At 43.8% G+C, this 23053-nt stretch overlaps 1 protein-coding gene across 7 annotated transcripts in view; it reads right to left on the bottom strand.

Moving 5' to 3' along the window:
• LOC108748784 (paired box protein Pax-8) overlaps positions 1-23053 on the bottom strand; it is a 110112-nt gene that overhangs the window by 7234 nt on the left and 79825 nt on the right. For all 7 annotated transcript variants that reach the window (XM_018487141.1, XM_018487143.1, XM_018487144.1 and 4 more), the window contains exons 4-5: positions 18579-18776; positions 4431-4690 (exon numbers count right to left, since the gene is read on the bottom strand). In XM_018487141.1, coding sequence (XP_018342643.1) covers positions 4431-4690; positions 18579-18776 — 458 coding nt within the window. The remainder of the gene's footprint in view (positions 1-4430; positions 4691-18578; positions 18777-23053) is intronic.

Genomic DNA, 23053 nt, shown 5'->3' with positions numbered 1-23053 from the left:
GCGATTAAAAGATTTTATTCTACTTTATGTTTTTCTTCTTTTTTTTTTTTTGTTTTTTTATTTTTTGCACTGAAAGAAAAGATTGACCGCTGCAGGAAATTAGATGGTAAATATGGCGTAGCATTTTTAATTTTTGGCTGCTGCAGCCAATTTTAATAATGCTATGCCATATTTACCATCTAATTCGCTGCAACAGTCAATCTTTCTTTTCAGCGTACGGATACGTATTGCAATGTCGAAAAGTTAATCAAGTCGCATTCAATGAAGTGTACTTTTATGCGAACCAAAGTTTGCAGACTTCGAGAAGGCGAAAATCATAGACGGTCCACGACAGATTTGACAACGAATGAATTATGTCGCGCGGAAGGAAGGTCAGCGCGTCCCCCGAAAAAGAGCAGTAAATCGAATAACTCGATTGATGCTCAAGAGGGCAAAGCACGCGCTTGTACGAGCGAACTGGCGAACGTTCTCTCGATCGCGTTATTCGAAAGCAATTGAGTCAATGTTAAGCAATACAATACACGGGTAATAATGGACTTTGGGGCGAATCTGGCCCCGCGGTGTATCCCCTACGTCCAGGGGATACATAGGGTGGGACACGCCGGGTTCTGGGATTCTGCATGGGGTCAGAAGCGCGCAGATGTAACGCGACAACAAACAGCCCCGATAGATTGCAATGCTTCCCTCGAGAGGTCGTCCGTAAATTCGTAATAAGCTCCGGGATCTTTGAGTACGTCTTCGCTCGCTCGTCGAAGATATAAATAATAGCGCGCTGGGACCGCTTCGATTTTTCTCGATCGACGAGTCTCAAATTGTAGGAATATCGGAATTCGTGAACTCGATACGCTATAAAGATTAATAAATAATATCTCGCAACAAACGCTGTACCATGTGCGCCTCTGATTCAACAACTCGTAGGATCTTTGATTGTAATGTTTAATATCTGACTGATCGAATTATGTATTCTGCCAAATAGACGATTGATGATTTTATCTCTGGATTGTACCATTCCGGACTTAAAAATCACGGCACAACTTCTACAAAGCGTCTTCGTTATATTCTTTTACTGCCAAATTGTAATGTTCAATATTTTGTTCATTTTTTTTTACATTGAAAATATGACCAAAATTATCGAAATATTTGTTACTTATCTCATCATTAATATTAACATTCATATACAAATTTGACATACTACTATCCTACGTCGGCTTACATTTCGCACGCATCTCTGATTTATTATTTATTTCTATTGAAGCCTTATCATTTTATATACATATTGATAAAAATTCCTTCTATTTTTTTACGTACAGCGTTCATATTCACTTAAAATAATTAACTGAAACACGAGGATCTTTCGAGCTACGTAGCCGATCTAGCTGCTGTAAAATAACAACGTTTTCATGACTGGAAAGTTAAAAGAGGGATCGATCGCGTTTTGTAACACAGTTTTTCCCGCGGGCCTCTCTGGTCAGGGGATTTCATTAAATTTGAGTACTTGCGGCTAGGTTAACGCGACGCTCGGTCGATTTTTACATTCTGACGCACAGCACCGGAGGAACGTTCGAAACGATCGCCGTGCTCGCTCGTTGAAATTCCAAGCGGTTAGGAGGTATATACGCGTATACACGTACGTACACGCTGATGATCTCCCCGGAGGATAGGGAAGCTAATGTGTCGTCGGGGCCGAGATAGAGAGGAAGCCTGTCTGTGGTCTCTGTCTCTCTGTGAAGTTTATAATCTAATACGTATACCTACCCTCTCGGCGCGAGCGCACCGCTCGCAAAACATTGAGTGCTCTCACCGCGGACGCGACCACTTTTGCGGCCGCGTATCGCCGCTCTCATAATCCGATTATATTGAATTACCCGTGTACCTATCGGCACACTGCGCGCCGCGTTCCCGCGTACGAATCGATATACCTCGCCGCGAAACGCGCGCTCGCGGAATTTTGATCGAGCTCACGCGCGCGGTTTTCCCCCGCTGCATCGCAACGCGCTGCGGCCTGCTCGTGTACGTATCACGCGGAACAGAAAAAAAAAAACCGCGGCTCTTCCGCGGAATCACGACGATCGAATTAATCTAATCGTTTCGCCGATCGCACGGGTAGTGGATTAGAGATTTCTCCCCCCCCCCTGCCCCCCGCTTCGGCATCTAACGCGAGGACGCGAGATTATTTCGCAAAATGAGCGGCGCGAATCTCCGCGAGGGGATTTTCGCGACGCGATCGGCGAACAGAAAAACCTCTTGCGGAGCCAAAGCGCTGTTGTCGGTCACGTGTACGCGGCACGTGTCGTGAATATTTCGGTCCGCGTTATTCACGCAATGACAGCAGAATGAATCGCAACACGTGCTCGGTGACGTTTGACTGATAACCTTGCAGTGTATGCGGCTAATCTTGGTTCGCTCGGGGCAATGAGTGCTCCAAGTGACTCGATCATTCGCAAACGAGCACGTACGACTAGAAAATGTATGGCTCAAAATCACATGTCCTAATAGACAAATTTCTACATCGGGCGTCCGTACGCAAACAATATCGTCATACTCTATTTTTATCATCTATCCTAACCACACGTTGCTCAATATTATTGTGAGAAGTGTTACGTGATATAAATGAGAGTAAAAAAATCACTCGTAACGACACTCGTTGCGTAAGCTTGTAAATACTGTAACTTCGTCTCTGTATGTCCATTCAGTAAGCGATTGAATAAAATACAAGGGACTCGTTGGCGCAAGAGGCAAGTTGCATTATCTCTAAATTCTTTGGAATCTCACTCTAAAGAGTGAAAATTGAACGAGAGTCTTGAAAAAGAATGGCTTAATTTCCAATCTGTAAGAATGTGATTTTACTCTTCAGAGTGATAATTCACTCTAAAAGTTTTCGAGATTTCCGTTTATGTATTTACGGCGAAAGAAACAATGGAAAAGTTATTGCAAAATATCTCTTTTATAACATAAATACTTTTCTCTGAGTTTCATTTAAATCAAACAAATGTTACAATACAAAAAAGAAAAATCTAATCGAAGAAGCAAGTACATTGTTTAGCATTTTATAATTTCGTATTCAATGTTCTTCAATTTAGATAATCCAAGTAATATACTGTTAGTTAAAAAAAAGTTTTACCATACGATATATTATTCCGAGTATAACAGTAACTTGTTATAATAAAATGATTAAAATCGGACTTACGGATAAGATACGTTGACTCATATTTAAGGAAAGATTAGCTTGACTTGCTGTACCATTTGTACACACATTCGGTTACAATTTAATTCTAGCAAAACATTTTGTTTATTTAATACTGCTATTCTATTTTAATATTTCTATATTAAAGTAAGCTAAAACTATAGTAATTTATATTTGTCTTTCTAACACTGTTATATTAACAACATTTTGTGCTATTTAATCATTACAAAATTACTTTAAATAATCTTTACTAAGAAATACAATGTATCTACTGTCTGTTTTTTATTTCTATTACATTTTCATTAATTTAATATAAAGTTTATCATAGAAACAATTTACATCATAATACGTATCTCACCTCGAAACAAATTACTACAATGCAGCATATTATTCATATTTCAGTTACTAAAGAAACTATATATAATACAGAGTATTATATATAGAATCATTTTGGCATGAAAATGTAGAGGAAGATTGCCTCTCTATCACCTTAGTACATTTTAATCATAATAATTAATCGTTTACAAAATCTAATGTCGAAATTATAAAAACTATGCCAACGATTCCTAGTTTCCCCTAATTCACGAATTATTCGCAACTAAATAATGCGAAAATTTCAATATTCAAGATCGAAATAATAAGGGCATACAAACAAGCACTGATGGTGTTTACGAAGTTGTATCATTGTATGTAGTACCAAGGTCTAATTACAAGTCATTGCGAAAAATTGTTTAACTTCTTCAAAACAAATGAGAATTCATTGTCGATTTAAATTGAAAAAGCAAAGTAAATTGATTTATTTTACGTCGTGTTATCGGGGGCTGTAACGACGATGTAATATTAATATTGAAAACTTACATCGCGTCTTTAATTTTTAAGCGACTAATTTTTAATTAGTTACTGCATCTCACACGATCCACAATTGTACGAACAATTATTCAATCTCAAGTATCGCAACGTTACGTTGAAAATACGCTACTATTCAATTTATATACCTGCGATAGTAATAACATTTCTTCCTGACGCACGCTATCGCATCACGCTGTTTCACTTTGAGATTTCTGCAAGTTCAGTTGCAATTCGATATCTCAACTACAGCGATTCTCGTTGCCGATAGTAAGCGTCGGATAGTCAGTATTGAATAATGTTACACGATGACAGAGCGTAATTGGTAAATGTAAGAAGATGCGGACGAAGAAGCGAGGCCAGCAGCAGAGCGGGCGAGGAGAGCGTGCGAGTGACTCACCGTCAACGCTGCGTTTTCTCTTGATGCTGTTGCCATTGGGATCCTGATGGTGCGCCGGAATACCCAGGATGCCACTGATACTATAGGCGTTGGGAGCGGTGGCAGCTGGATGACCTGCTGCCGTCGCAGGTGCATGTGCTATCACCGACACGGAACCGCCCGATCCCGGCTGGCCTTGCTGTTGACCTTGCTGCTGCTGCTGCGCCTGCTGCTGCTGATGCGCGTGCTTCGCCTTCTCCGCCGCCTTGTTCCTCACGATCCTGCGAACAATAGATCGGACGTTGTATAATGTCCACCAAAAAAAAAAACTGCCACGTCACCAAGGGACACGTCTCGCTTCTCTGTCTTTCCCTTTGTCGATTACAAAATTTGAATAAATCGCACCGGCTGGTACAATAAATCGCATCTTCGACAGCCGATTTCGATTTCTCATCGGAAAACGCTTTCGGCAAGGCAGAAGTGCAGACGCATCTGCGTTGCGCGCGCGCGCGCGCGCGCGCTGCGTATCTATTAATATACAGTGACTTCATAGTGCAACAATAGAGTGGCACAAAGTACCGATTGTTAATTCCAAGTCCGTCGGGCGCAGAGCGATTCGCGTTCGAGATTGATGATGAAGCTTGCCATTGTTACGAGACAAGATCTTCCTGTTGAGCGCGCGCGGCACAGCGCGGCAGTTTGACTCTTGGCCGGTGATAAACCCCGGCCGGAGATCAAGATATTGCATTGATCGGTCGCAAATTCGGATTGCACGAATTGTGAAATACACACAAATTTGGCCGGAGAAATAATACGTGTGTAAATACAAACACGCGTATATGTTATATCTAATTTTTCTCGATCGACTCAAAAAATATCTCTCCTAAAAGTGATCTCCTTTCGCTCCGTCAACCGTAGTATCCGTTGCACTCAACGCGGAAGAGCAGAACGAAAGTTCGAGCCACGACGAAAGTAACGATTGTTCATTCCAATTCCATCACGCGGTCGATCATAAATCCTGGCATCACCGCTTAGAGCGCGAGGCTGTGTCTGCTTGACTCCGCCAGCGATAACCGACGGAGCCGCCCTGTACGGTGCTGATCCGCGGAGTCACGGGTTACACGATGATTAATTACGATTACGCGGGTCACTTCGCCAACGATCATTCTTCTCGGCTCCGATGTATAACCTAGACCTACCTACCTACCGCGAGCACACACCTTCGCCCGCATGAACGTGCCCGTCGTTGTACACGTATACGAGGAGACGCGAATCGTTTCATTATTGTTAGCCGACGTCGGGACCGTTGGCCGCTACCTTCGGGAATAGCGAGCAGCGACGTGACTTTGCGGAACTTGGCCGCATCGTATCGTAATCGCATCGAGGGAGAGCCGCCGCCGCGGATGTAACGGAGTGGCCATCTCGACTCTCCCTTTTCTCTTCCCCCGTCGAGTATACGGGCGTATCATGCACTGGCTGCTTATTATCCGTGATATATTGCGCGTGCGGTTTCAATGGTCAGCCGCTCTCCCGACGTCGGTATCAATTATCTCGGCGAATATTCACGATGGCGCGTTGTTAATCTCGCGCGTGCGACCCGCGCGAGATTAACTGAATCGCGCGCTTTGCAACACCAACGACCGGCCTAGGCCGCGCCTAGAGATCCTCGAGTAAGATCTGTAAGACTAACAGTCAAGAGAAACAGTCAGAAATGTATGATTATTCTTTCGAAACTTTCAGTTCTGACGGCTAATTCTTACGGTACGTCTTACAGTTACGAGTAACGATAAATATGTGTGGTGGTTCGCCAACTATTTTTTAGGATCTACTTAAGAGATGGAATGAGACGGATTGTGTACAAAAACAGAATAAGATATCCAAACGTTTCATTCTAGCTTCAGCAGGTACTGAACAATATGACAGACCAATTAGAAGTCTAAACGATGTCGGATCTCTTGAAGAGATCCCCAGCCGCGCTCTCGATACGCCCTTTCGGCCTTGGATGTGATTTAACGTTCTCCACGTAACGACCGACTTTTTTTTATTTTTGTACGTAGGGGCTGACAACGTACTCATCGGAACAGGCACATCGGCCAGTGAGACAAATCGGCGATGAGTCTGTTTTTCAAGAGGCTCGTAAGCTAAGAGACTTTTATGCGACGGTAGATACATCGATTTGAGATTGTAGTACATTTCTCGTATAAATGATCGGTAATGGCGTTTAAATCTTCATAGATTTACACTTTGGATTTCTCAGTAATACTCATAGTACAATTATTTTTCTTCTATTAACGAGAATACCAAAAAAAGGTTAACTGAAAATGTAAATTTCCGCATAGAGTAATTCGCAAGGATAGTATGCAACGTGTGCCACACACACACACACACACACACACACACACACACACACACACGCTTGATCGTAGAACGTAGTGAACATCTACTCTTTTTCAACGATCATTCTTTTTCACCTCGTAATGCACTTTGGAGCGCGTCAGGTCAACGATTCCTCGCCGGGATGGGCCAGTACGTAATGGATCGACATTAAGTCCTTCGTTTCTGCCGTGGATGTGTTTGTGGGCTAGGTAATCGTGGGGGTGCGAGCAACGGCGATCAATCAGATGACACCTGTTGCCCAATCTCCCTCGTTCGTTCGCCACCTTCACCAATTCGCAACAATTAGCAGCGATCCTTATCAAGGTTAGACTCTAGGGTAGCCGAGGTACGCCAATGATCCTAAACCGACGAGTTATCGCGCGTCGCTCTCCACACATAGAAATTACACACGTGCGATGTAACTAATCACTATCGTGTTTTCCGATAACGATAAACTAATTAACCCTAATACTAATCATCGCACTTATACGTATTAATTAATTATCAAATAATTAGCGCGATTCTACGCAAGTTTCTACTTAAAAAATACGTGTCTATTGAATATACCATACTGACAAACAGAGATCGGATCAAAAGATGTTTAAAGAAATATTTATAAAAGCGTAAGAAAAATATTTCTGCTGGAGAACACATTATTGGCTTGATAAAAACGACGTTGTCGTGTTTGATCTACTATAATGTGGTATAATCAGCGATGCGTCATTATTTTCCCGTGGTGAAACACGAGAGGTATATTTCGCGAATGATGAAAATCAGACGCGTGGCTTCCGCGAAACACAGCACGTAACGACTTTACTCGCGCGGTATAATGAACGTAATCGGCGATCTAATAAATGCAACGGCGCCCGAGAAGTAATCCTTTTTGCTACAACAGGTGCAGATTATATCGCGATAGAGATGGTGCGAACCGTTGCGACACGGTACGCTTCGTTCGGCGAAACGCGACCGAATGAACGAGAGCTTTCGCGTTAAAATTCATTACGCGCCCGGGCCTCGGCACTCTAATTAACGTAATCCTTTGCGAGCGTGCTCGTTATCGATGCATTGCTAAATATCAGCGGCCGGCTGCGGTAATTTTCTATGCCACTGACGGGGGATGGAGCAATTCGCCAAAGACTAATCGAATAGTTACGCGGTTTTGCGCAAGTAGATTCCGATGTTGTGTTATCATTTTCGTTACGTTATGCACGAAACATTAATACGTACGTACGAGTTAAGAAAAAGCGATTTCGAAAGATTTTTCCGAGATGAGAATGATCGGAGAACACTTTGTTTATAATGCGGAACATCGATCCTTCAAGGAACTATTATTTTTGAAAGGGAAAGATTGTATATCGATTGTACGAAAACAAGGAATGCCACTATAAAGGGGTAGTCTGAGGTGGAGAGAAAGAGAAAGAGAGGGAGTCTTTTATGGACAGAGGTTGCCGGGAAAATAGAGAAGCGAGTGGATGAGAACGAAGTTCGTACGACGTAACCCCAACATTTTCCTGACGCTACAATGTTTCTCCCTTCGTACTTGATTCTGCGCTCTTGTTCTTCTCGTTCCCTTTTCTTTGTCTCTTTTCCTCTCTCTCTCTCTCTCTCTCTCTCTCTCTCCCTCCCTCCCTCTCTCTCTCTCTCCCCTACCATTCCGGTACTTCATCTAATCATTGAGTGCGCCCTTTCTTCTGTGCTTTTCCCCGTGGCGATTCTCGTTGCGATCTGCGGCGCGAGACGATGCGAGCTCGACGGTTTCCAACACAGATTTCACAACTTGTTTTACTTCTTCCATCTATATAATTAAGCTTCCATGCTTAAACCTGATAAATTGCTAACAGTGACTTTACGAGAAAGAAAATGGCATTTGGTACGTATTGCAATATACAAATAATCACAATCTGTTTTTTTTTTTTTTTTTTTTTTTTTTTTTTTTATAACATCGCGTACCAATCATTGAAGTCTATGTTTTTTTATTTAAGAATTAAACATCCACATTGCAGTCGTTTCCACTGTTTGAATCTTGGCTGAAGTCGCGTTCAATAGTTGTGCCACCGTAAAGTTAGCTAACCAACTCGCATTTTGGCGCGAATTTGCGAGTTTGCCATTGGGGGTTGCAAGTCTGTCGCTGGAAAATCATGCGACGGCTTTCGTTCGTGTTTGAGGGTAGGGAGAAGAAAGTCCCTCGATTCTTGACACGGCATGGGCACAAGGAAGGGGATTTCCCGCGAATACGGTACGAAAGGATGTTCTCCTTCGCTCTCACGGTTACGGTGCCTAAGAGAAACCGGAGGTGGCGCCTCAGAGGAAGGCTTGGTAGAATTATGAGGGTAGAGCGTGTCGGGGGTGCCACGTGGGAAGAAGCTATGCCTCCCCTGGCGCCGTCAGATCGTTCCCCAACGGCCACTCCTGAACTAAACTGCTTCACTACCTACCCTGAAGTGCCGTCTCCCACCATTCCAAAGTCAAGTCTTCCTTGTCGTTCGCTTTAAGTATATGGATGTCGCAGCTGCATGCCGCTTAAGTCTCAGGATTGCGTGTACTTAGAAATTTAAGAACAAGAGGAATAAAACGAATTATTTACTTGCCGTTTTTTTTTAAAACTACGTCGTTTAAAACGCTAGAGAGAAGACGCAGATGGAAAATTACGGAAAAAGGAAAGCCATAGTTTCGCTTTTATATGCAACGCTAGTTTCTATTTTTTATTTCCTATTTTTATAATTGCGTGAGCAGTAATTTTGAAAAATACGTACATATTTTTCAAATAACAAAGCAACAGAGAGAATGTAAATCATCGAGGTTACTCGAGCGTGTCCGGCGACTTCACGTCTCGAATACGTAGTCGGCAACGACGCTGAATAGTGTTTTTATTGGTTGGAATTTATTTCTAACAAACCGATATAGTAACAGCGGGAATATAATGGGCGCGTCCGAACGCGCACAAGTATTACACACAGCTCCTATGATAGAAGTTTGTGCCCCACGCAAATCCTCGCGATCTCGTCACGGCTAGGAAAATCGTAGGCAGCACACCACGAGCGACGTTCCGAGAAAGCAGGAGATGAGTTCGGGGTTCGTACCACAGCTCTGGAACCACAAACTTTAATGTCGGCATTACTTTTATGCACGACTTTATGCCAAGTATCCCATCAAATATATGACCCGCACTCCCGCACGCTTCTCCCTAGAATGGAGAGAGAGAGAGAGAGAGCATCCTTCTCCCTACTTACCCGATTCTACCCCCCTCGATCGTCCCGCACTCACGGCCGCGCGGCTAAATTATTGCGAATAAAACTTTATACTCAAATTACCTCTACGCCAACTTTATCGCATTTCGCCGGCGTTGGGGCCACCTAGGTTCTCCCGCCGCCACCGCTGCTACCACCACTATCGTGGCGGTGTGTTCTCCAACCTCCGACGTTTTCCTCTGTCGGGGGTTGGTGACTGGGCGGATTTAAATTCTCCTCTCACGGATCGAGATTAATTTCTTCGGCTCTCAAGCACCGGCCATCCACACGGTTTAGTCCTTTCGAGATGTTATTCAGCTAGTTACGTTGCGACAGGATAAATTTCTACTGATGTTACTAAAGATCAATGATCAAGTCTCACGACTAAGGGAGAAGCATTTCTAGATCGCCGACGGGCGTGGATCTTGATCATGGCGTGGGCGAAAAGAGGCGATCGATGGTTGTCAATGAGCACAGATCGCTCGTTAGAGGATATGTACATACGCTAGTCGATATCATGAGGGGATTTCCGGATTGTGATGCGAGCGCAAACGATCTGTAATTGTCAATTATCGTGCTCGTTAGGCGTCGGCTGTTATTGATCGTTTAAAGTGCTAGTGAATCTTGTATTGACCACGAAGCAAAGAAAGAATATTTTACTAGCACAACGAGAGAAAACGAGAGACAGAGAGAGAGAGAGAGAGAGAGAGAGAGAGAGAGAGAGAGAGAGAGAGAGAAGGAAAGAGTAAGAAAGTTTCATTTCTCATCAGCTTAAATCTTCACATATGCATTGTGGAGCTTAAATCTTCACATATGGATTATACAAAATAATATAAAATTAAAATTCATTTTGCAAATTTTAGCTATAAAATTTTTTATTTTTTGTACATTTACGTATAATAAATATACATAATATTTTTTTTTTTTTTAAAGCATGTAATACTAAATTTTTTTCCATATCTGGAATTTTATAAAGAAATCTGCTCGTATTAAATTCGCAAAACTTAGCAGCTTGAATCATTCTGTTGTAGCACGCCGCTTATAAACAGATGTTGCTACATTTTACCAACGTATCTGTTTTACACATCGTTTACCGCAGTTCCTTGCCGACGTAGAAAATACGAATTCTTGAGCCAAAATTTCCATTGTTATTTTAATTTTTCATAAATCCCAATTTGCGTCGCTGCCGCCATTCGTTAGTGCCCCCGATAATAAAACATCAATTCGTATCTATTCGTCCCGGCGCACTCAATGACAGATTCAAATAATTCTGGGTGCACCATAGTTAAACGCGTATTAGGGTGCCTTACGTTCTTGCGGTGTTAATGCGGAGCTTTAAAGTTATTACGACCTATTATATGCCGCGGCGGATTGCGAGAGATTTCAAGGGGCTTTCGAGGATTTAGCGGTCCCACGGCAGATGCTCCGTCCATGGCCCACGAATAGCACCAGAACGGAACTCCTCTCTCGTTAACTCGAAGTCGAGAGAAGGATCAGGGGGTGGCGAGCACCCGAAGAGCAACGAGAAAGAGAGAGCGAGAGAGAGAGAGAGAGAGAGAGAGAGAGAGAGAGAGAGAGAGAGAGGGAGGGAGGGGGAGAGAGAGAGAGAGTGTGTGTGTTTGTGTGTAAGATGGAGCCAGAAGCAGCGGCCAGAGTCGCAGAACTGTTCCGTCGAGCTGTAGACACAATACGGGGTTAGCTCCACGGCTATTGTACGCCCTTCAGAGCCGCACAATGGCTGAAAAAGGTGTATCCTGATATTCCGTCATCTCTTCTCCACTCTTGAGGAAGAGAGAAAGAGAGAAAGAGGAGGCCATAATATACTCTGAACGGGAGCTACCTGGCGCTTCCATGCGATATAGCAAGGTGTGATTCTTAAACAAAAGCAACTCCCGCGACGTCAGAGTTCGCACTTCTTCGTTTGTGCTAGGCGAGATGAAATTTTCGAAATACACTGCGTGTTCTCACAAAATTTTTTGAAATTCTATTAACGTTCTTTCAAATTAATTCTTCTGTTACGAAGAGATTTAAGCATCTTTCGAACACGAACGAGATGACGTAGCGCCTGCAAAGGATATTAAAATAGATATTTATAATATTTATTCCTCCTAAAGGTAATTTATTTTCATATCTAATTTTTTTAATCCTATTATGTATCCTATTATACCATAATAGGACAAGAAAGTAAGATATTAAAAATAAATAATTTTATATTATTTACACACACATACATTATACAGTTATAAAATTGAAAAGTAGAACATATTTTCAAAGCATCAAGTACGGATTAAAACGATACATCGTAGTGCGGCATTTCGTGCCACTGTTGCCGGTGGCGCGTCTCAGTCATTTTGATGAAGTGTCCCCCCGTTGCTCGCACGTTCAGGATGAGTATATTATTATATCTGGGGACGTGCAGGGTGCATTGTCAAACGGCAGCTGCCGGCTCCATATACACAACTATATTAACTGTGGCTATACCATCGTCCAACGACACAATAATCTGCGAGTATCCGTGCGTACAGGCATATACGTACGGAAAGTGCACGGTGTGTTTGTGTGTTTGTTTGCGATGCCGCGTATCCCGACGACAAAAGCTACGCTCCCAACAATGATACTGGCGAGTCAACAGTCACCGAGGATCCTCTAAGCACAATGTAATACGCGATTTATAATATATCGTTCCTGCACCGACACACTTCTTTCCCCCCCTCGAGATGGTCATGGGAAGTCAAGAGGATAGTGTGTATCCGCTATTATGCGCACGACGATCAGGAATGTTATTCATATCCAAATCTGCTCGCGTTTTCCAGCATCGCGTTGTTTAAAGCATGATGACGTATCTCTGTACAAGTTAAAGTTATAGGTGAGATAAATAATTATCAATCTTTGTGCATCATATTAATCGTACATGTGAATAATACGTGGCGTAGGTCGTGGGAAATGACACTGCGATTTCGCTGTGCGATCATTCACTAGATCGATTATGGCACGATAATATACGTGATTGAACCTCTCTGTGATTATTACTCATCGGTGATGAGCAATTAATAGTAGAGTTTCGACGGTTCATTAACTTACCAGTCAATCTAATGACCGAGTAGATATTAAACGCCCGTTTTCTCAAGTCATTCCGCGATATTAAATAGCAATCGCATTTTTTTTTTTTTCCACTGTGAGGTTGAATCGTGAATTTTCCATTATTATATAGATCCAACGCGATCGAACGGGATATCCTCGAAGCCTCGGCTTCTGTCCGGTCGAGCAGTTTCAGCGGTACAATGTTCTCGAGCAACTTCGGTATTCCAGCTCTCGACCAGGAACAAAAGGGACGAAGCATTATGGGCTAGCAGAGTAGGCGACCATCCGGTTTCATTGCGGTTCCGTCTGTCCTCTGACGTTTCCACGGCAACCTGAATTTCGTGCGTCGTCGTCACCGCCGTCGGTGCTGCCGTTGCTGCCATTGCCATCGTTATCCTTCTTGTGCGTCATCGTCGTCATTGTCATTGTCATTATCATTATTGTCGCCATTATCGTTGTCATCGTCACCACCGTCGCCGCCATCGTCGATGTCGTCCTTGTCATTATCGTCGTCCATATCTTGTCGAGGTACAACCTCAAAGTAGCGGCTCCCTCCATTCGCTGACGGAGGATACGGAGAACCCGTAATTGTAACTTCATTTGGGGCTAATTTCGGTCGGAGGGTATGATGAAACGCGGTAATAATTGCGTTATCCAGACAAAGGACGGTTATGGATACGCGCCGCCGCCACTGCCGGCGTTTCCAACGTGGAGGCACCATCCCCCAGATCCTCCGCCCACCCCCGAGGGTGCTGCTGTGCCGGATAATGTAGGAGGGCCTCCTTCCCTTTCGCTCCCGCGCACCGCAAATATGGCTGCTTTAACGAAGTCCACGAGCATGGTGCACCATATTGTTCTCCCTACAGCCATGTGTGTGCCGCTATTCGCTTAAACACCAACATCCTATTGCCCTTCCGGGAGAGAAATCTTTGATTTTTAACTCGGTACTCAAAACTATTCTGTTATATTTTTTTAAATATTGTAAATAGTCAAAATATAAAGTATTATTTTTTGTTCTGTCAAAAACTCATTTCAGAGCGACGTCTTAGGCCTGTAATTTCTTCGAGCGTGTTCTCATATTATTGAGATAAAACGTAGTTCAACGCAGATTTGTCGCAGGAATAAGTTTTCCGCGAAATGGAAAATCAATTCCTTTGGTAGATGAGAGTTGAAGTCGGGATGACAAATGCGACGATTTGACGGCTTCCTGGAGGAGAAGAGAGTCCTCCCGCGGCACTGCCAGTGGAATGGTAAATAAGCTCGTCGAGGGTAGGCAGAGCATTATTTATGGGGATGTAATTTAATAACCGAAAGATGAACAGGGAGATATAGCGGTGATGCCGGCCGGAAAGCCGAAAGTGGCACGAAAGTAACAGCCATCCCATTGGCTGTCCCTCTGTGTCTTTCTATGTCCTCCAGGAGAGCAGCCAGCCATATGGCCCGGGCCCGCTCCTGCGCCACCACCTCGAGATTCCGGGGGTGCGAAATGATATGGAAGTAATGGAGAGCGAAGCAGAGCCGGTTGCGCCTCGACGGGAGATTGAGTCGCGCGATAGAAACGAAGCGACGCTGCCGCGCACCGGCACGAAAGAGCGATGACAGATTGATACAATTCCGGCGAGAGATTCGATGCGACAGATTTTCTGCCAACTGTTGTCGCCGCGCTGGTCATTACGTCGAATTAAAGTTACGACTGAAAATGTGATCGATCGTGCGGGGATCGTCCGCGATCGCTTTTAGATCCGCTTCTTATTCATCCTTCTATTTTAAATAGACCTTATTATGTGTGAATGGAATCTTAATTTATCGTATATTTTACCATTAGCAGAAAAGTAGAAAATCAAATCGGTAACTACGTGAAATTAATTATTAATATTTGAAGGACAATTCTTAAATCTTCATTGTACAAAGGAGCGTTAAGCTAATTCGAACATTGTCCAACGCTAGTATCCCCGCGAACGAAGGATTCTCGACCGGAACAACAGGAAGTCAAGGGAGCGGCGGCTTCTTCCTTTGGCTCTGATATCGACTCTGTCGTAACTTGCGGCTTCGGAGGCGAATGCGAGAGGCACGCGAGAGCGTGACGTCGGGGGCTGCGTTGAGGAAACGAGAAGAAGGAGGCTGTGAACCCGGCGTAAAGCTCTCGGGCGAACCTCGCTCCTTATCGATCTGCTCCTGAGACTCCTCCGACTAAGAAGGAGGGAGAGAGAGATCGACACCAAGAAAGCAAGAGAGAGAGAGAGAGAGAGAGAGAGAGAGAGAGAGAGAGCGTGCGCGCGCGCGAGAGAGAAAGAGAGAGAGAGAGAGAGAAAGAGAGAGAAAATAGCTTGAGAGAGGGACGATGGGCCTTTGCGAGTTTGTATACGTGTAAGATAGACTTCAGTAGAAAGTCGCCTACTCGACCGTGACTCCGCAGCCGAAGCCGAGCCTATCAATATTTCCTCCCGAAATTCACCGTAGCTCCTTCGACAATCCTTCTCTCTTTATACATACATATATATGTTTTTAGGCACTCCCGATTTCATCTTTGTCAATGTCATATCCTCGACAGTGTACGACATTTTTATGCTTTTATAATATTCCAATATTTTTTCATCTTCCTTTTAATTACTGGACTGGACGTATTTACATTAATATTTACCTCAAACGATTTCCAATTAATTTTATTCTTTTCATCCGTGAAATATATTAAATAAATTGCGGACACGAAATTCCTTTTACTAGAAAAAGAAAAGCTACCTTCGTAAAAACCATGCGAAGGAAACGTTCTTTTTTAATCACGACAAGCATTCTGCGTTTCATAAAGAGCGCGCAACGAGAACAATAGGAAGAAGTAGCTGCGTCGGCGTCTTTAGCGAATAAAGAAGAGGCTCGGAACTGTTAGCGTCCAATCTTTTCTCCGTTTTTCGCCTATTTTTCCGCTCTTCTCAATCCTGTCTCATACACGGGATATATAACTGTTATTTTTCGCGAAAACCACTCCATTATTTCGCTCTTCTGGTTCACCTTTTTTACCTCGCACGACTTCCATGCTACTCTTCCACTCTCGCTCTTTCTCTTTCTATCCTACGTTCGCGGACGGTCTCATTTCGAAGTGCTCCGGCAAAGCAAGACAATACATTATATTAGCTGTATCATTATTTCTCCACCCCGAAGCTAGAAAAACCGGGACATGCTCATAATGGGAGAAATCTCGGTATACTACGCGCTCCGGTCGACGATGCACCCAGTTCCTGTTTCTTCGCGGCGAAATCCCATTTGATATCGAGACCATTCTCTCTCTTTGCACTCTTTTCTTTAAACTAACTTCCAGCTGTACCAAAGGTTCGTCGATGAAAGCACGATTCGATCGATTTGAAGATTCTCTTTTTTATTTCCCATTCTCTCGTTTCCATCTCCCCAGTTCCCTTTTGCCTTACCAATTGTCTACTATTGTCGCAGTGTTTCTTCGTGAAGACTTATACGAGATAAAGTCGTAAAATGTCAATCTCTGCGCCGTCATGCCGTTTGGACGATTTTGCTTTCCCTTCTCGGAACTGCGTTGTCATCTCAATGAATTTCATATCTGTCTATTATCAGATAGAAACTATATTCGCTTCGACGCTTTGCGGAATAGCAATTAAAGTCTTTCTCTCGTTATCAATCGTTATATGTACAATTAGCCTGCGGGAAGTACTGAGTGCGTGGGCATTTTCTAAAGGGACTCAAACGCGCGCGCGTTTCTATCCGTTGCTCGTCGAGCGGAAATGCATTTACTTGTACCGAATGGATAGGGCGGAAGGTTGCGGGTTCGGTGTACGTGAGTGGGTGATGGTACGGTGGATTGGATAGGTGCATGTAGATAGCGAGGGAGGTAGATAGACAGATAGGTAGGTAGGTAGGTAGGTAGGTTGGTAGGTAGGTAAGTATCCGCGGAGTAAGTTTTTCCAGGCGATCTGCTCTCCGGATTCAGATCAATACCCGCCATCTGGGCCTCGAGTCAGGGGATAGGGACAAGGAGGAAAAGGAGTCGCGGTGGCGAGAAGGAGACCGTGGCCAAAAAGAGGAGGCGAAAGCGAGAGGGAGCGAGAAGTCAGGAGGAGGCAGGCGAGAGCGTGTGCCGGAGGTGGAGCCGGAGGTGGAGGAGTCACTCGAGCAACAAGCCACCGCCGCACCCTCGACTGCAATCCTAGACACATCGAAAACCTCGGCCAGAAAGTAATTCCTGTATCTACACACGCCCACGTTTCACGCTACCGTGACCGCGCAACGCGAATATAGAGGAAGAATGAAAATATGTGCGAGGTAACTCTTACACGATGACAAAGTAAGCTTGACGAAACACCAGGGAATGTGACGGGGAGACGTTAATTGCTTTCTATTTGGGTAACCACTGTTGTGCGAGTTTATTAAAACTTTCTCTCGTGGCGTAACAATTACCTTATACCTTGAGCTTTATCGTACGAAGAAAATCGTGAAAAGGGAGGGAAAGGAAAAATTAATTAAATCAAAGATTACCATTTCGCGATTGAATCGAGGGAATGGATTTTTTTTGCGGCGATTGAGATTCTCGGAGGAGAGTACATCGCAAATGTAATTGTAGCTAATCTCTCGCGCGCAACCGCGACGCGGAATTTAAATAAGCGGCCGCGCATAGCACTTACGTTGTTACGTGGGCGCTAACTCATTTGCGTGTGTTTCCATTAGCGGCTGCGGCCCACAGAAATCGCGTTAGTGAATTTCACTTGCCAGCAATTCGATTCGCATTACGCTCTATTTCATTATCGGCTGCGTATGGCTACGTGCGAGGAGAAAGACGGAGAGAGGTAGCCCTGGCCCTTGTAAACCAGGCGGGAGATAAGGTCTTAAGTAGCGACTGATTAAATCTCGGGACATATGCGAGCCGATCAATGGTACCCTGGTGTCTCCTCCTCCTCTCGATCGCTTCTCTCTGCCCCTTCCCGCCCTACCTACCCACGCATTCCTTTTCTCGCTGTGTGTACCCTTGTACCAGCTTTTCAGTTGGCCGAAAGGGGATCGAGTCGTTCAGTTTGTGCGGTGCTGATACGCTGTAATGCTGTCCCACGGGACAGCTCACTCCCCCTCGCTCTCGTAAGGGCGGCCCTGTACAGCCGAGTGGAGTACTCGTGTTCCGTTAGCTCGCCGCATCATCGGGCGACGCAAAAACACTTGAATTAATCGGCCCGGTCCCGAAGGAACCTGCGAAAGGTCAATAGGATCGGGGTAGGACAGGCCGGAGCGTACTTATCTCAATGCACACGCGAGGGTTCACGCGAATTCTTTGCGCGCGCGAATAGCTGATCGCACCCCTATCGCTGGTGGATCGGTTGAAGCATATGTCGCGATTCCTCGGGTAGCCATCGGGTAGTCATCGGGAACAACGTAATCTTGTCTTGCAATCCGGCAATTAATAAGATGAAGCGTGTGACATTTTTCGATGAAACTGTGTCTTTATATAACAGAACAGAGTGTCGATACGACTCACCGATTGATGGAAGAGACGGATGGCACGTTGTCCTGCGAGCAAATGCCCTCGGCCAGTAACCTGTCCCTAATCTCCCACGCAAACATCGTCGGATTGTCCCTCTTATAATTAGCAATCGCATCGACGACCGGCGGCGTTGCTACTTTCGGCTTGGAGCCTCCTATGACACCGGCTTTGAAACTACCGGTCTCGTAATACCTACAAAAAATAAAATTCACGTAACATTACGATTAATTTTTTATTCTATGAAATAGAGTCACAATTAATACGTGGAAGAAAGAAATCTTCGGAGATCTTGTCTTAAACTGTATTGCGAAAGCGCAATGTCGACAAGAAATCGCTCGCCAAAGTTCGCATTTTGTCTCTTTCTCTTTTGCCCTATCACAGAGTACACGGGAGGTCGAGAGGGGAAAAAGAGAGAGGAACGAACGTTTTTCCCGCGGTGGGCGGCCAACGTCGGAATAACGAATCGCCGTCCAGCGGCGCGTCAACGACCGGCTGTTTTAAAACAAACGGCTTCTGGCCTCCCGCTGTTGCCTCCCTCCCTCTACTCTTTGAATCTCTCTCTTCGTCCCTCTCGTTCTCTCATTCGTTCCTCTTCACCCGGGCCTGCCATCGGCGGGGGGTGCGTATATATGCGCGCGAGATGGGCAATCGCGATTGGCCCGCCGTGAACGCGCCCTTTGTGCCTAATTAGTTAAATAATATCTTCGCTCGTGCTTAAATTCAATTACGTCGGATAGCCCGCAATAATGGTTCGCTTGTGGGCCGCCTTGATGGATGTGGGTCCGCCGCCGCTGCCGCCGCCGCCGGCATCGGCGTCGACGTCGGCGTCGGCGTCGGCATCGGCGTCAACGTCGGCTCATACCGGCTGGATATCTGGCCAATTTTACGTGCATGCATGCGTACGTGTGCGTGTACTGCAGAACATGAACATGCTCCAGTATTAGACCTTCGCGTTTTTCGCTGAAAAATATTTGCGCGAATAAAAGCGTCGTAACAGGTTTTTTGCGTTGCATGTCACAGGAAAAATGGGTTTCGGATTGTTGAGCCGAATTATAATTCTTCGCGACAATTTGATCTTTTATATGAATTTTGATTGTTACAGAGGGATGAAAGTTTCAATTAAAAATGTAACATGTTTTTATTATTACAAAATGAATAATGTCACTCTTTGGGGAAAAATTTTAAATATTTTGTTATTATGAGAGAGAGAGAGATTGCATTGAACTATCGATTGTGCTATTTATATCGTATGGTATCGAAATATAACACATAGTCGTGAACGTATAACTAAAAGTTATTACACAATCGGATAACCTTCAACACAGCGTAACCTGGATCTCGTCACCCCCACGAAATTATTGCGATCATATCTGGTGTAAAACCCCATTTCAGGCCCACATGGCAATGCTCACCCGTTAATATTTCGTCCCCTTTGTTCCGCCTCCACCGTGAAATGGCTATTAGATCGCGCGATTTTTCAAATTGCCTTGCCGTCGCCGGCGTGTTACTCACCCTTGCTGTATTAATTCAGATTTAAATGGATTCGAAACAGTCTTGCGCGAAATCGAAAATACCACCTCCGTAAAAAAATGACATTTACGTCTATCATTACAACGCCGCGATACCTCGTGCTGATTTTCACATTAACACTTTAAGTAAAGCTTGACGAAACACGCACGTTTATGATTCAAATAATAATAGAATGGATTCTAAATCTGAATCAATAAACAATTACTGAATCCCAATTATGCCACTGATAATCAGTGAATTCACAGTGAAATTCAACTAAAAAAATCAACGAAACGTGGAATCTCTAATCTAGTTAACTTTGCCTTAGTACATAAATTCAATTTACATTTAAAAAAGTACTAAGTTTTAATAAATATTTATATTAAATAGTTCCAAGTAAACATTCACTAAATATAAACATATAATTATTTGATAAAGATCATTTTATTCATATATTTATTTGACAAAGATCATTAATTTGATTTAACTATCTTTTTTTTTATTGAATATAATACTTACTTACTGTAAGTAAATGTTTAGTTAGTAACCGTTTAATACTAAGAAATATGAATATTAAGATGTAGTAAATTTTTTACTGTATCGGAACTAATGTGTAAATATCAGTATTTTAATTATATAAAAATAAAATCAAAATTTTCTTTTTAAAAACTGAATTTCACTGATTCAGATTTAGAGAGTATAGAAAAATTTAATCAAATTATAAGTTAATAAGATAATTATTTAGAATACGGACTGCAGCTCCGATTTTCATGAAATTAGGCTTAATCGATGCACGTTTTTACTCGAAATGAAAGAATCTGAAAAAAACAAAAAAAACGTTGGGACGGCTCCGCGAACCGAGATATTAAGCGTCAAAGTTAACTATTATTGAGGAAATCTGTCACAGAGGCAAAATGAGGTCTATAATTAAATACTGTTTTACATGGGTTTTGACTTTCCATGCGAAGCGACTCTCACTCTCCCTTCAAAAAAGTTCGGGATTGCTCTGCGAAGCGAAATATTGAGCGTTAAAGTTGACAACTGTTGAGGTTAAAAAAATGTGTCAGATTTAACAGATTTGACATGACAGATTTTCTAACTTCAACAACAGTACAATTATAAAAATCGTGCGTCCCTTTGCGGAGGTGGGGGGGGGGAAGGGATATTTTGAGAATCCCTTCGCGTGGAAAGTCGAAATCTATGTGGAACAGTACAATTATAGACCTCATTTTGCCTCTGTGACAGATTTTTTAATCTCAACAGTCATCAACTTTAATGCTTAATATCTCGACTCGTCGTCCCAACGTTTTTTCTTACAGATTCTTTCGTTTTGAGCAAAAACGCCACGCATGAGCTTAATTTCATGAAAATCGAAGGTGCAGCCGGTATTCTAAATAATTACCGCTAATAAGACACATATTCGTAATATCATAACGCGAGTGAGAGAAAAGATATATTGTCAAGTTTGCACGCTAGTAAAAGACTTTTTCCAAGATTCGAGTCGTAACATTTCACGTAACAGTCCCCAGAATCCGCGGCGTATCCAGAATACAGAAGCGGACCTCACGAGTGTGTACAACACAAAGGACAACAAGACGACGATCCCTCTCGCGTTTCTTCCTTCAAACGTAACCCTAAAGAAGAAGAGCACTTTGTATCTCTCCTACGCGACAGTCGGAAAAGGTTTACCGGGCAAACGGGGAGATGACTCGATTTCATGGGGGTCACCGGACTTTTCAACGCCATCTTCGTCAACGATTTTACGAACCCTCGCCTAGACTGCCTAGAGTCGAAGAAGTCCCGGTATCCGGTTTCGCTTATAAGATTCGACGAACGGAGCATCGCGACGCGCGGCGTTCTCGTTCCATCAGCGACGCGTGACTGCGTAAACCGTCTGCGTCGGTGTCGTTAACGATGTCGCGTCGGTGAATCGTCGACAGATTCTACGTTTTCACTTGTACTTTCGGGTCATAAAGTCACATCCGCACGCACCACGCGGAAGAACTATGTATTTGGACGGCGCGATTCGCTAAGTCCTCCTACTGTCTACGTTTAAATTTAGCAACGCGCGAAAACCGTAGCACTTGTATCAAGCTATTAATAAAATTGCGTTATTACCTTTCAGTACTCGCGGCATAACTTTCGGATCCTTCGGTGCTGCGATCGGAGATTTAAATCGCCCGAAATTTGATCTCTCATATTTTGACACACAAATGAAATTCGACCGACGGATCGTGCACGATGCGACGTTCGCATTGTTAATGACGAAATCTCGTTTCTCTGACTCTGTCCTAGGTCGAAAAGGGGTCCGTGGCGAAGAAAGGAAAAGGAAATGGTAACTTTAGTCGCGGCAGTAAATAATCCAGTCGGCCTTTATTATGCGGGATTCGTGAAAGAGCGCGTATATGACAATGATATTCGGTCGGGGGACGCGAATGACGTTCGGACCATCAAAGCGGCACGAGGCCACCCGTTATATAGCGGGGCGGGAGTACGGAGGGTGGAAAAAACATGGAAACCGCATATCGTCGAGCACCCCCGCGTCGCGAGGGTATGAGGACTGGTTCCTTCCTTCCGGCGTCGTCGTCTCTCCGTTCATCCCTCGGATTCATTCGTTTTCGCGTTTCTAACAGCGTCTTTAATTAAATTGCTTCGGAAAGAGCGGATCTCTCTTTCTCCAGTTTTTTGTCTTTTCATCTTCTCTCTTTCCATCCGCGCGATTCGAACGACCTTGGCCACTTCGCGGCGCGGAAATTGCGGCGTGGCATTTGGCAAGACGAACTTGATTCTCTCATAAATCACTTGCCCTTCGGCGACGTTGTTTGCTCGTTATCCGCTCTCCGAACTTGGCAAATGCGATTTTCAGAGACAATTATACTATTTCTGATACGTTTTAGTTAACAGTTCGCAGAAACTTACTTACATTAAATAAATTACGTTTTAAAATCAGATATTTATAA

This window comes from Trachymyrmex septentrionalis, unplaced genomic scaffold (genome assembly GCF_001594115.1).
Source record: "Trachymyrmex septentrionalis isolate Tsep2-gDNA-1 unplaced genomic scaffold, Tsep1.0 scaffold24, whole genome shotgun sequence".
NCBI lineage: Eukaryota > Metazoa > Arthropoda > Insecta > Hymenoptera > Formicidae > Trachymyrmex > Trachymyrmex septentrionalis.
This window is presented reverse-complemented; position numbering and strand designations above follow the sequence as displayed.